General features: G+C 44.8%; 1 protein-coding gene across 1 annotated transcript in view; it reads right to left on the bottom strand.

The window, feature by feature from the left end:
- Window positions 1-13,737, bottom strand: part of sdk2b (sidekick cell adhesion molecule 2b) — a 238,338-nt gene that overhangs the window by 50,023 nt on the left and 174,578 nt on the right. The window contains exons 5-8 of the mRNA XM_078290678.1: window positions 6,174-6,307; window positions 4,164-4,166; window positions 3,789-3,900; window positions 2,508-2,698 (exon numbers count right to left, since the gene is read on the bottom strand). Of these exons, the coding sequence (XP_078146804.1) occupies window positions 2,508-2,698; window positions 3,789-3,900; window positions 4,164-4,166; window positions 6,174-6,307 (440 nt within the window). The remainder of the gene's footprint in view (window positions 1-2,507; window positions 2,699-3,788; window positions 3,901-4,163; window positions 4,167-6,173; window positions 6,308-13,737) is intronic.

The raw sequence follows: 13,737 nt of genomic DNA, 5'->3' as shown, positions 1-13,737 counted from the left end.
GGTAGCTGTAATCCGTTGCAGCTATTGTAAAAAAAAAACGAATCATATTACAGAGGCTTTTGGAAAAAAAACAAAAAAAACAGATAACTTGATTACACAGGGCAAAATTATTTTTTATTGTGAGGTACGCATCTTAAAACAATGGCTGACAACAGCTGTAGAGGTTAACATTGGATGATAAGGCTATTTGAATTTCTGTGTGTAAATCGTCAATCTCTTCAGTTATTGATTTTGAAGGCAAAGTAATCAAAAAGTGACTGAAAGTAATGAGATTACGTTACTGATCTTGACTAATCTAGTGGATTAATTGCAGTTTTCAGCAGGTAATTGCTAATCTGTAACGGTTTATGTTGTGAATGTATCCTTCTCACCCCTGGGGAGAGCAATGACTCAGTCAGCTGTATCAAGGGAAAAGTTCACCACACCCTGTGCTTTGAATCACATCATAACCTTGAAAACATCAAAGCGTTTCAGTGGAATGGAATGAAAGTGACTGAAGCAATGCTATTAAACAGTTTCTTGAAGCCAGCCATTAGCTTTTTTCCCTTTTTAAGTCAATGACAATCTCCCTTCACTGCCTCACGACTTCACTGCTGTGACTTGGCCACATTTATATAGTGAGACTAATAATATCAATATGAATATTACATTGGCTCTTTGTTGCTAACTTCCAAAGCTAAATGCTGACAATTTTACACCCACATTTTTGCCTGATGCCTGTATGTAGATTATACACAGAAAAGACCAACGTTATCACTATGCTACAGTATTGCATCCGTATGTCACCTATTCCATGCTGATATATGCTATTCCATGCTCTTTTTCACAGTAAGCTGTGAAAAAGACATACAGTACTTGCCTGTATGACTATGTCACATTATTTTATCCATGGGCGGAGATTGCGGGGTGGCCAGAGCGTTAGATCCATGTGTCTTTAAATTAGTAAAAAAACAACTTTATCAGAGATGGTGGATAAAATGTAAAGTCTCTGACGGGGCTCCCGTTTTGCACATGCATAGTATGGTGAAATTCAGTTCAATTTAATTCAATGCACTGAAGCACTGCAACAGAGTTATGGGGTAAATAATTCCACTAAAGTTACTTAAATACCACAAGATAATAGCGTTACCGACTGTTAAAGTTTGTAGGGCAGCAGAAGACGAGTTATCAGGATACTGTTTACTAATCCCGTTATTAACACAGGAGAGTTTGGAGCAACTTGTGGAATGTTAAGTTTCACTTTTGTGAGACTGTGGATTGAGTACAATGCTGCTGGTCTGCTGGTCTGTGCATCTCCACATGACAGACATGACGTGATGTGACATCAGACGCATTACAGATCGATTTAGATTCATTTCTCTTCATTGACCAACTTTTGATTTTGTGCCTATGGGAAACACTGCATCTCTTAGTCAAAGATGCCCTCTAGAGGCCATCTGACGAAGTGACATCTCACTAAGTGATAGCTGACTGACTGACTGACTGACCTGAATTTGCCTGGTGATAAGTGAAAAATAGATGCATTAGGTAAGACGGCTGTTTATTTGAAGTTTGTGTGTGTGTTCAGTTGTATGAATGGAATGTATCTTGAGGTGTTGGTTATAACTTTTTCATGCGCTGTCTACTGGCAAGTGGTCCATGTTCCCACCACGCAATTAGGCTACTTTGCAGCGTACAGTATTGAATTATGCAAGCCTGGGTTTGGATGTGTTCGTTGGTTGCTGTCTGCTTTTTAATTTGGGTTGTATGGTCTGTTGGCTACAAGTGATCTATTTTGGCATTGTGTGTGGTGTGGTGCAGCATAGTTGGGAACTAACAAGGATATAGTCTGTTTTTTTTTTTTCTGTTTTTTTTCTGCTCCCCCAAGAATAAAAGTCAAACTCTGCCTATGATTTTATCTCTGTACATCTACATTGTGCATATAGTTCAGCCACACTACACTGTAAGGCACAGCGCTGTCAAAAGGTAGAACTCAGTGACATCAGCAACTACGGTATGCTACATATGTTTTACTGAGTGTGTGTCTCCTGGTAGCTATAGGTACATGCAGATTATAAATTCTGACAAATTACATATTTATAGGCTGCAATATCTTCTATCGTAATAGATCTATTGTAATAGTTATTTTCTAACCTAGTAAATCTAGGTATCTGACAGTATTATTGCCTAGTGCATATAGCAGGGCTGTTATAAATAGGTCACAGTATCTTCTTATCAAGTCCCGTTAGGTTCCAGTATTATTACCCAGCACCAAACCTGGGTCAAACCTGCAAATCATTCTCAGTGCTTGTTTTAACCTGCTTCACTGCAAAAAATGACAAGCTGTGCAGTGATTTTAAGCTTATTTCATGATATTTTTATTTTTATTTGGAATACAGGATGGGATTTTCTGCGATTGACTACCCATCATCTAGTCCAGGGAGGTTAAAACAAACACATAATTTGCAAATACTATTTGAGTCAACTCTACCCCAGCACATGTTGGTATAGGATCATTTTATTCATACCTAGTACATGCAGGTAGGCTCCCGCGCTGACCGAGGGCACGCTGCTGCTGCGGAGAACGGCCTCACACTCGTAGTAGCCGGCGTCGCTCACCACGGGGCTGAGGATGGTCAGCCGGCGGTTGTAGTCGCTCAGACCGCTGGTCACCAACACACCGTTCTTACGCCATGAGATACTCAGCTTGATAAGAGGTCTAAAGGAAGGAGCAGGAAAGAATAATAAGGCACATGTAGACTGATAGTGTGTGTGTGTGGTAAGTACTGTGAAATAACCAAGTTGTCAATATGCCTCTGCGCAATTGATTTATGGTAATGTATTTGGTAATTAAAGTGATTCTGATTCTGGTTCTGCAACACTGGTTAAAAATTAACCAGTGCACTTTTCCCACACGTTGCACTTAATAAGTAATTTAATCTAGTATTGAATCTTAAAATCGTACTTTTCTTAAAACCATAAGAAGAACCAGAATTGGTAGAGATAATTCCAGTTGTTTCCAATGCAAATAAACACCTTGAATCAAGTTACATTATCTTGGTTATAGTGGAGTGATCTGCCTTGTTAAGATATTGACCCCAAAAAAATCCTGAAACAAGTGAAACTGTATTGGAAACAAATAGAATTATCTCACCTCATTGGTTTCACTTGTAAGAATATGATGATAAAGGAGTTGGATTGGAATAGATTTTTTGCAGTGCACAATTTATTAATTTTGTTTGTGGAGAGGCAGAAACCCTGGGACACCAAAACTTAGGAGGGGATTATCAACTGTTTTTAGCACTTGCAATTAGGGATGGGACGATACATCGAAATTCAATATATTGCAATACAAAAATGTGACACTACGTTATCGTGGTGCAGAAAAATGAATCGATATTAGCTCCATTTTATTCTGCTGCAGTCATCACAAATGAGATGGTTTGCCCCTTCATAATTTCACAAGCTCTACATCCAAATTCTATTATTGGCACTTTGTAATGACATTTTTAAATTGTTGTTTATATTCTAGCAAGCCAATGCCATCGCTAGAAAGATTATTGTGTCAGAAAATAAACAAAATTCTGCACAGACTTTGTCATCATTGAACTTTTATTTATTACATCGTATTGTGGTTGTATTGAATGCTGAACCCCATATCGCGTATCGAATCGTATCATGAGATAAGCAGATCATCCCATCCCTACTTGCTATTGTCTAATGTGCTACCAAAACAGACTTAAAACATCAAGCGAATCCCCAGTGGGTTAACACATAGGTGCGTGGTGTTGCAGTTCCAGGATGTTTACCTGGCGTTGGCCACACACTCCATGGTGACCTCTGAGGTGCCGGTGACCACGCTGGTGTTCTTGGGAGGGATGATGATGGTGGGGGCAATGGGATCTGCTGGACCTCCCACATCTAGATAGACAGACAGAGAAGTAGCCACACACACACACACACACACACACACAGAAGTTAACCAGGGAACAGTGAACTATGCAGTGCACCCGTCAACACCATATGTGCCTGCTACAGAATATATGTGAGAGTGTAATAGAGAGCGGAGGTGGTGAGTCCACTGGGAGATTTAGTGTGGTTTTCTGGACAGCGCTGTCCTATACATTTCATTTCCACACACTGCACTCTGTGGGTGCTCGTCGATGTGAAATATTGGAACTGACCTGCTGCACACGCTGCCTCTGAGTTCTGACAGAGAGATGAGCCCGACAGGACAGGACAGTGCACTCGCTGTGTGTAATAAGATGCGTGCTGGCGAACCAGAAGCAGGGATAGAAAAATACTGTCCGGCCAACAGCAACGCTAAAGGAGACGAGGGGCGAGTGAGTTGCTGTGCGTGAATATCCGCATGTGTGAGTCAGTCTGTGTGTGTGTTTGTGTAGGTGTGTGTGCGTGTGTGAGTCGTGAGTCTCATAGACAGGCAGCCCATGGCAGCGAGAGCAGTGTGTGCGCTGCTCGAGATGTGTCATGTCTGTGATAAACTCACGCTGATCCGTCAATCCCATCATGCCCTGGGAGTGTGCTCGTGGCTGCACATGTCAGGTGTAGCTTCAGGGGTTGTCACGGCTCAATCTTACCAATCTGGGGTCATTAGATGCCGTACACAGGCACATGTGCACACACACACACACACACACACACACACCTTAAACAAGGCCATGGTCTGATTGGCAGCCACTGGGAAAACACTGCTGTATATCTGACAAATCTATGAATTCTTAAAAATGAGCTGTCATGTACTTACAATAGCACCAGTTTCGACAGTGGAGAGGTAGTGTGAAGCTAAAACAATGTCAGGGACAAAACAGCCTTCCCTATGGTCTTTGCTGAAGTTTGATTCAAGCATTTAAACTTTGTCCCGAGTACGGAAACTACGATGTGAAAATAAAATGCTACACTTCTCCGAGTTCTCCTCTTTTTCCTCCTTATCCTCCCCTCTTTGCCAAGACTTAGGCAGTACGAGTGGAGCCAGGAAAGCTCATGGGAAATGCAGTGTCAGGGGCGTCGCTGCAGGAACAGCTGCTGTGGCATACAGATACCGACAAGACACACACATGCGTACACGCACGGATGCATGCGCGCACACTAATACACACATACACACACGGTCCCCTGTGGAGGACGCATAACCCTTGCTATCAGCTATCCCAGCGGCTTGGGTATCGCTCTCTCTGTGTGTGTGTGTGTGTGTGTGTGAGTGAGTATGTGGAGCATTTGCGGAACATACATATAAATTCATGGCATGTGTCCCCTAGTCCTGCCGAGCTGAGACCCCCTACCCAGCTCTCTATCGAACCTGAACCAGCCATATGTAACATACAGCCTCTCTCACACCCCCTCTTCTTTCTGTGTATATATGCGTGTGTGTGTGTGTTCCAGTGCTGGTATAATCAACTCAGCTCACTCCATATGTGCCGCAGGCTACGTCTGCTCCTTCATATTGTCAACTGTAATATCTTACCCAGTACCTGAGTGCTTCTCATTCTCTTCCACACCGAACTCCATTCTACCATGTCATAATATTGTCCCCATTAGGTTTGCTCTTCTAATTCACTCTGCTGAGCTGCAGCCCACTGAACTGGTTTGATTTATAATGCGTAATACCTTTGTCTTGGGTTTTCATTGTGGGAGCTAAGGATGCTGGTGTGTCAATACTGAGAACTACTTGGCAGTAGCACCGTCTGTGTGTCCCTCTCGCTCTCTCTTGCTCTCCCTCTGTGCGTGCCTGTGTGCGTGTGTGTGTGTGGTTGTTTGTGAATGCGGCTACGGGTACACTTGTCATTTCAATGCAATTTTTGAAATTTGAATATAAAGACTGGATGTTATGTGATCACATTGCTGCAAGTCCACACTCGCCTTGCAAATGCCTGTTATGCCTCGCCTGTGCCTGTATTTATTTAATGTTTCTGCATTTACTTTTTCCTGCCCTGTCTCTCCATGTTTGCTCTCATGTAGAGATAGATGGGTTGTGACTGTGCTGAATTCCAGTCGCAATCCAAGGCTAACCACTTCTAAATCTGGTTTTGAAGATCCAAAAGCAATGTGACCAACATCTATTTGTATTTGTATGCATCCAGACCTGTCAATTAATTTGTCCTAGCATAGCCAGATGATAAAATCATAGTCAGACAACATAGCCTCATATGGTATGTGCGGTTGCTTCCGCTACTCACTCTCTACGGACAAGGTGATGGGCTGGCTGGTCTTGTTCTCTCCGTTCTTGTCATTTACCGCCTGGACATAGTAGCGTCCGGCGTCTGGTGCCACCGTAGACAGGATGACCAGCGTGTTGTCCAGGGTGATGGCACTGAGGAGGGCACAACCAGAGGAACAAGTTAGTGTTTAAGGAATTTCTTAGATAGTAGAAACTGAAGCGAGGTCAGAAGGATGGGTGTGAAGAATCCAGCGAGAGGAATCCAAAAGAAACAAAAAAAGGTAAGGAAGAATTCAAAATTTTAAATTAAGACCGTGGGTGAGTTGAACCTGCAATGTGGTAAGAAAATAACATGTGCCTTAGCCTGCTGTGCTACCAGGATGCCCCACAGCACAATGTTCCTTGAACTGAACAGACAAGAAAGTCATTGCTGCCTTCTTTCAAGATCAAGGAGTTCCAAGAAAGCCTCAGAGAAAACATGATAACGGATTTTCAGCCAAAGATTGCGTGGGACTGACTAATTGGAGCTAATATGTTTGAAGTCTGGTTGCGTGTCCGCACTTCACTTGAACTCACCGCTGCAAAGGGCATTAAACATTTTAACGTTTTAATTATACCGTTCAAGCAGCATTAGGTATATTGATTTACAATGTGTAAACAATGTGTTGGTGCTGACTGTGCAAGGTAGAAATATTGACAACCTCCCCTGTTCATACTTCTCCTTATGGGCTACTCTGAAATATGATAGCTCTGCATAATAACCCCAAGCTTTTAATTGGCTATTTGTACCCCTCCGCTTCCTGTGGCCTGTAACTCTCTGATGTATTTTGGCAGGAAACCATTTTTGGCAATAAATGATAATGTATTCCAAGTTGCCTGCTGAAATGATGCTTGAATAAATAAACTATGATCCATTTTTCAGCAGGTGTTCCTCAGGGGCTAATACCCGGTGTCCTGTTGTCTCTATTAAGTCCTCCTATGGACCCTCCCCTCGTCAACCAACCGGTGAGGCGAAAACCCCCAAAGCCCTCTGCCCTCCTCTCTCCTCCCCCATGTCACAGCCCTCTGACCGTGTTTACAATCGATGTTTTCTTATTATCAGCGCCTGTTCGACAATCTGGAGGTAGATAGCGCGTTCCGACTGGGCGCCTTCCTTCCTCCACATCTCTTTCTGTCCCTCTGTTCGGCCCTATCCCTCCATCAACCGTTCCCTCCTGCTTCCTCTATCTCGTCTACCCCCCTCCCAATCCTCCCAGATACTGAATGCTGATGTGGTCATCATGCGGAAGTGGTGTTTGGTATTCTGCCTTGAAAGACGCACGGCTACCGACGGACTGTGCAAAAACACAGCTATGGAGAGGAAATGCCCGCACACACAAACACGCACACACACACACACACACAAACACACACACACACAATTCATATATGAGAACAGTCTATTCATACATTAAGGATATGTGCACATTTTTGCATTTGTCACACATTCAAGTGCACGTTGCTCGGCAAACAAAAGAGCTTCAGTCAAGAAAAACACTACTGTGTTGGAGGAAGCAAATCAATACCATTCAAATGGCTTTGACTCCCACATAACCCCCCCATTTCTCTTTTTCACTTTTTCTTCTAAGATCCCAGAACTACTGGCAGTGCTAAATCTGGAATAACGGTGATCCTAGTAGTCAATAACAAACAAAAAAAGTTTGATCCTCAGCAAGACTACTTCACAATCTGTGTTCAAAGTTCTGTGTTGTGAATAATGAGGGGTTCCTGATAAGCACCGCGGCTGGGTCACGCCGATAAACCCCTGCGGCGTGTGCATCAGCCCTGTGTACCTGTTCCACTGCTGATGACCACCTCTCCTTCCTCTCTTCCTCCACTCTACCACACTCCACACCTCCATCCACACATCCCTCCATCCTGACCTGCCTCTCAGTCAGTAGGGGATCTAAGTACCTGCTGGGCCCTATCAAGGGAGCCAGGCAGCTAATGAGAAATGGAAGAAGAAAAAATACACGCAGGATATAAATGGGGGGAGCAAGAAAAATACACACGAGCACATAAAGCAAACACACATCGGTGTGCACATGCACGCGCGCTGACAAGAGCTATGGCTGCTCAAACTCCCATTACATCTCCACAACACCGAGGGCTGCAAGGGCAGCACCTAGGGTAGAGGGAGAGCATTTGAGACAGCACAGCCACTGATACGCTGTGTACAGCTACCTGTGCTGTAAGCATTTACAGTATGATGACTTACGAGATCCATCTCTGGACTGATTGATTTTCAAATATCTCTGAGCGGACCCGGGATCTGGGCTCATTTGGGATTCCCAGTGCATGCTGAGACTGAAAACAGTCTTCCTGAAGGGGCTGGCAGGCCTCAATGGCTGCGGCTTATGATCTGCGGTAAATATTTAATGCTAGCTCGCTGGCGCGGTGACATCCTGGACGCCCGGCCATGAATTATGGATCCCCTCAGGGACGTGGGCAGAACGGAAGTGTCCGCAGCACTAAATGAATCCCAGGTGATTTCCCGGGACCTTTCTAAAACGGGGACACGACTCGGGGCTTAACTTCTTTAGCTGTCGCTGGAGAAACTGTTGGGGATGAATATATAGTGCTAAGTTATAGGAGGCAGAGCTCTATAATGACCGACCATACGGAGACTGTATCCTCCCTGGGATACTGCCATGCACTGTATTATCTCTCCACTATCTGACAAGCATTTACTCTTTCTCTCCATTTCTTTTTCAATATTCTGCCATCATCTACCACATACACAACAACAACTCTTGATTTAATCCATGTTGGTGAGAGTGCAGGGCTTTTTTCCACTGCTTGTTGATTCTAATGTGCTCCCCCGCTGTGTGTTCTCCCTCCCAAGCCTGTAATCAAGGCTGGTGCAGCGGGGGGCCATCCGAAACATTTACATGGCACGTCCAGCAGATCCCGCTTTTCCCTCCCACTCACCACACACGCTCGGCCCGAGGGATCAAAGACCATATGATGCGGGCAGAAATTAAAATTAGGCTAATTATCCTGAATGGTTTTCCATGTCTGTATATCAAGGGACAGCGCCGAGGGAGGGGAGAACCGGGTTAAGAGAGGTAAAGACATGGGCCTGTTCTTGGTCTGCCTCCTGATGTGATTTGTGGCAAAGTTTTTCTTGTTTTAGTATTTTCCTCCTTTTTATCCGTTTCATCATTCTCTTTCTGATTGCATTTCTGTCCGTCTCTCTGTCAGCCTGTCCCCGTCTCCCGGTGGTGCTGTGAGCAGCTGTCAGAGGCTCGCTGGTAACGATGGCTTAGCACGTATCCGGCATGGTGCGGGGATTTATCAAGCCACAGAGCTGAGAAATTAGGACAAATCAGATATGTGTGAACATGCCTCTATCTCCGTCTGTTTTTTGTTTATTCCTCCTTCATCTTTTAAAGCTCTCTCTTTTGATTCCGGCCCAACTTTCTTCACATTATTATTCTCTAGAAAGAGCTGCGGTCCACAAGAGAGCCTGGCAGACTGGACGGCTGCTCGGAAACATCGCGGCTTCCCATGCAGCTTTGCATGCCGACTCAGACCCCAGCTTTGCTCTCGGCAAGACGCGACACCGGCTTCATATGCAATTACTTTCTTGTGGAGCTATTTATTTATACGTTTAGCGACAAGGGGGGAGGTTTCAATGACTGCCAGTGTGATAATGATTCTCCAGCACTTTAATCAATAATGATGAGGAGGATGTATGTTTGAGTGAAATAGAGAAGTGAAAGATAAAATGCCTCATTTCTGCTTCCAAGATGTGCTGTATACAGAAAGTGTATGAAAACGTTTGTTGTTGTTGAATTAGGATCGGATTATAGAACTGTCTACTCTGTACGTGGGGAGATAATAGTAGTGGGAGTGAAAGCTTTGATTAGAATACATTAGAATACATCACCTCATACATTCTCAAATTGGGATCATTTCTAATTCATTAAAAAACAGTGAAATAGTGAAATAGTTCCTTATTTTATATGGGACCCCCTGGAATCCCCAGGAAGAACCGCTGGTCCCTGGACCCCATTTGATGAACCACTAGTTTAAGAACACGGATGTCTTTGTATCAAGTTCAACCGCCGACTTTGTCTGTCATGGTGCGTATCACATCGTATTAATCCAGTGCTGACACAGTGTGACAGAGCCGAGCCTGTTCTGACACATACACACACACACTGGGGAGCGTTATGGCATCTGTCGTGGTGGTCCCTCTCCGCTGGGCCGTGAGGGGCCTAACCTCGGTCCGCAGCCTCAGACCTCCATTATGCGCAGACAAATGGCCCTGGTCGGCTGTCGGTCTCCCCCAGGAGAGAGAGAGGTCGGCGGGATCAAGCGGCTCACATGGCTGGCTGGGGCATGACTCAAACCACAGCCAGCAGACGGAGGAAGAGAGAGAGAGAGGGAAAGAGAGGAAGGAATCATGCAAAAAATAGAAAGAGAGAGAGAAAGAGAGAGAGAATAAGCAGCAGGCTGTGTGCCCTACTGCTCGATAGACCTGTGATGAAAAAGCCACAGCTCCTGGGGATGGAGAGATGGAAGAGTGGGGGGGGAGGAGGAGGAGGAGAGGAGGTGAGGGAGTGTTGCTCATGAAAACAGCCACTTGTTTTCTCACCGGGGGCATGAACTAGAGATTTGTGGCTCACTGCTCGGTTTCTGTTTCCCTGTCGCTTGCGGTTGGTTTAGTGTTCAGAAAACCAACCTCAAAAAAAAGAAAAAAAAAAAAAGTCTGCATGTGCTGAATGTGTCTCGATTGCCCCTAAAAACAGATACTGTCCCCTAAATCAACTATGCAAAGACTAAAAATCAGCCTTGATCTGCTCAGTAAACATTGTGTGTATTCATAACAACAACCATAACCATCCATTAATCCATCCACCCACTCATCTATTCATCCATCCATCCACCCACTTATCCATCCATCCATCCATCCATCCACATTCATTCAGCCATCTGCATAACAACCTGTCTTTCTATCCATTCATCCATTCATAAACATTTGTAAGCTCCTCACAACTGTTGGTGCTGCCTCACCTGCTGACCTGCAGGTTGCTGGGTTCACAGCTAATACTGGGCAGGCAATAGGCAAATGAAGAGGAAGGGGCCTGGCTATTCATTGGGCCCGGTGACTAATGGGGAATCCATAGCAGACTGACAGGACCTGAGCGTCACAGGCGGGGGCCATTAATTGATCAGTAGCTACAGCAGATTACTCGGGGTAATTGCGATGTGTGTGTCAGGGATGTCCTCCCGCTGACTTCCCCAAGTCAGGCCTTGTGTTCTATCTTACAACAGACACCTCTACAAGGTTGTTTGCAGTGTAATGCAGATAAATCCATGCACAAATGTCAATGTGAAAAGAGAAGTTTCCGGGAGAGAAACCCAGGTGGTGGGGGAAAAAAAACAGTTATTGTCAGAAGTGAAATAGTGAGAGGACGCGATCCTCCGTCCTGCCCAGCACCCGACTCACCTTCCAGCCGGCAGCCCTACAATTCCTGGCAAATGTGTTTACCGAAGGAGCCTCTGATTATACACCACATTAAGTCTCCAAAATAACACAACAAATCACGCCGGCCGAATGGAAAAGGCCCTTTCAATTGCATTCCCATTCAATAAAGGAAGAATAATGACTATTAGGGCTAAATAAGTGCTTTTTCTCCTCGCACCCAGCTCTACACCACTGCATAGCAAAGAGGTTAGGACCCAGGCCGAACCAATCCATTGCAGAGCAGCTAGACTGAAGACACCACATCTATCAAGACATTGCCAGTCAACCGTCAAAAAGTGATTTGGAGATGCAGTGAGGAATTAGCATTTCCAGCTTGAAATAAAAATGGATGAAAATTTCAGCTTGGAGGTGCAATAAGGTTACAATTGAGTTCTTGAATCTAGGCTAACGTCTCAAAGAAGACAAGAATAGTACAAAAAAAGGCTTTCAAAGAGAAACACTACAAAAAAATGAATCCTTCAGACTTTTTTTTGACAAGGGTGTTTTAACTGAGAGGGAGCACAGGAGTCTGCTCATGCCAAGAACAACAGCTGCAAAGGCAACATGGCAAAGAGCGAGCAGTCACAGGGCCACACTGAGAGATTGCTCTGTTATGGGGAAACTGGACACAGGGGAGCCAAAATGGAGAATTCACAGACCCTATAGATGTCTTTACACACCCGGGAGGGCCAGAGCGGCTCAAAAAAGTCCTTGGAATCCACCAGTGTCGCCGTGGAGTGATTTCCAGTCTGCTGCCCTCTCTTTGCTGTAGGGAAACTCAGACTGCAAGAACACCCGCTGGTACCCCATGTGACACAGTTTTAAGAAGCAACTCGACCCAAGCTGCCTGCACAGCTGATCGCGACGTGAATGTCATCACAATGTGAGGAGGAATGCACCAGAAGTACAGGAGCCTGCAGAGGAAGCGGCATACACACAACAGTCATTTTTATTAGCTGTTAGATTGGTTGGAGGTGATTACCGCAGTTATTCTGGGTCTAGGTGTTTTTTTTCCCCTCTCCTCTATGGCTGAGGTGTGATTAAGCAGAGCACAGAGAGAGGCAGCGAGAGGGAACCCTGGAGAGCCTGCAAATTACAGTTATGACACCTCAGGAGGGATGGAGGGAGCGGGAGAGAGAGAGAGAAGGGAGACAGAGAGGAGGAGAAAGAGGGGGGTAAAAGCACACATTGGAAAAGTAATGGAGATATTGTGAATGGAAGAAGAAATGGTGACCATGGCTGCAGTCCACCGCATTATCCGCATGTCTTTCCCTTCCTTCAATGCCATTCCCTACAGTAGCTTGGCCCCAATAGGCCCGGCTATTGTGAGGATGAAATGGTGTGCAGCATTATATGTACACCTGACTCCCATAGACCTTGCGCTAGGCATAGAATGCTATTGCAACAATGTTTAGGGAAACCATGCAGCTGGTACTGACAGCCTTCATCAAGGTTACTAGTGTTGGTTTGGTGCAGAACTCTCTCTTTCCCTCCCTCTTGCTCTCCGCAGTAGTGAGACTTTGATGCCTCTACAGAGCCGATGCCAGTGGCACAAATCAAATTCAATTAAATGATTTTCAATAAAAAAAAGAACGCCTGTTATCAACGGTGCTCATTTGCACATAGTGACCTTGGTAGTGCGCATGAAATTAGCATGCTCAGAGCTAGAGGGCAGGAAGCAAGGACGGAAAAAGAGGGAGAGAGGGAGAGAGAGAGAGCGAGAGAGAAAGAGGGAGAGAGAGAGAGAGAGAAACAGAGAGAGACAGAGACAAAGAGATAGACAAAAGAAGAGAGAGAAATTGAGAGACAGAAAGAGACAGGAAGAAAGACACAGACAGAAAGGGAGGGGAGTGAATGAGAGAAATGTGGAATTAATAAAGAGTTGAAAGAGTGTCTGAATTTGGAACAGGTGCTGTTCTTTGATGTTCTTTGTTTTTTTGCTCTCAAAAAAAAAAAACATCAAAGAATTGATGAAGTTGAGAAAGTCTGGACAGTCACCAAACTTTCCAACTCGCCTTCACAACAGCAATCTCTTAAAATACCAAATAGGTGGTTGCTTCATTTACTC

The sequence above is a fragment of the Centroberyx gerrardi genome, chromosome 20 (assembly GCF_048128805.1).
Source record: "Centroberyx gerrardi isolate f3 chromosome 20, fCenGer3.hap1.cur.20231027, whole genome shotgun sequence".
Classification (NCBI taxonomy): Eukaryota; Metazoa; Chordata; class Actinopteri; order Beryciformes; family Berycidae; genus Centroberyx; species Centroberyx gerrardi.
The sequence above is the reverse complement of the archived record's forward strand: the minus strand, read 5'-3'. Positions and strand labels throughout refer to the sequence as shown.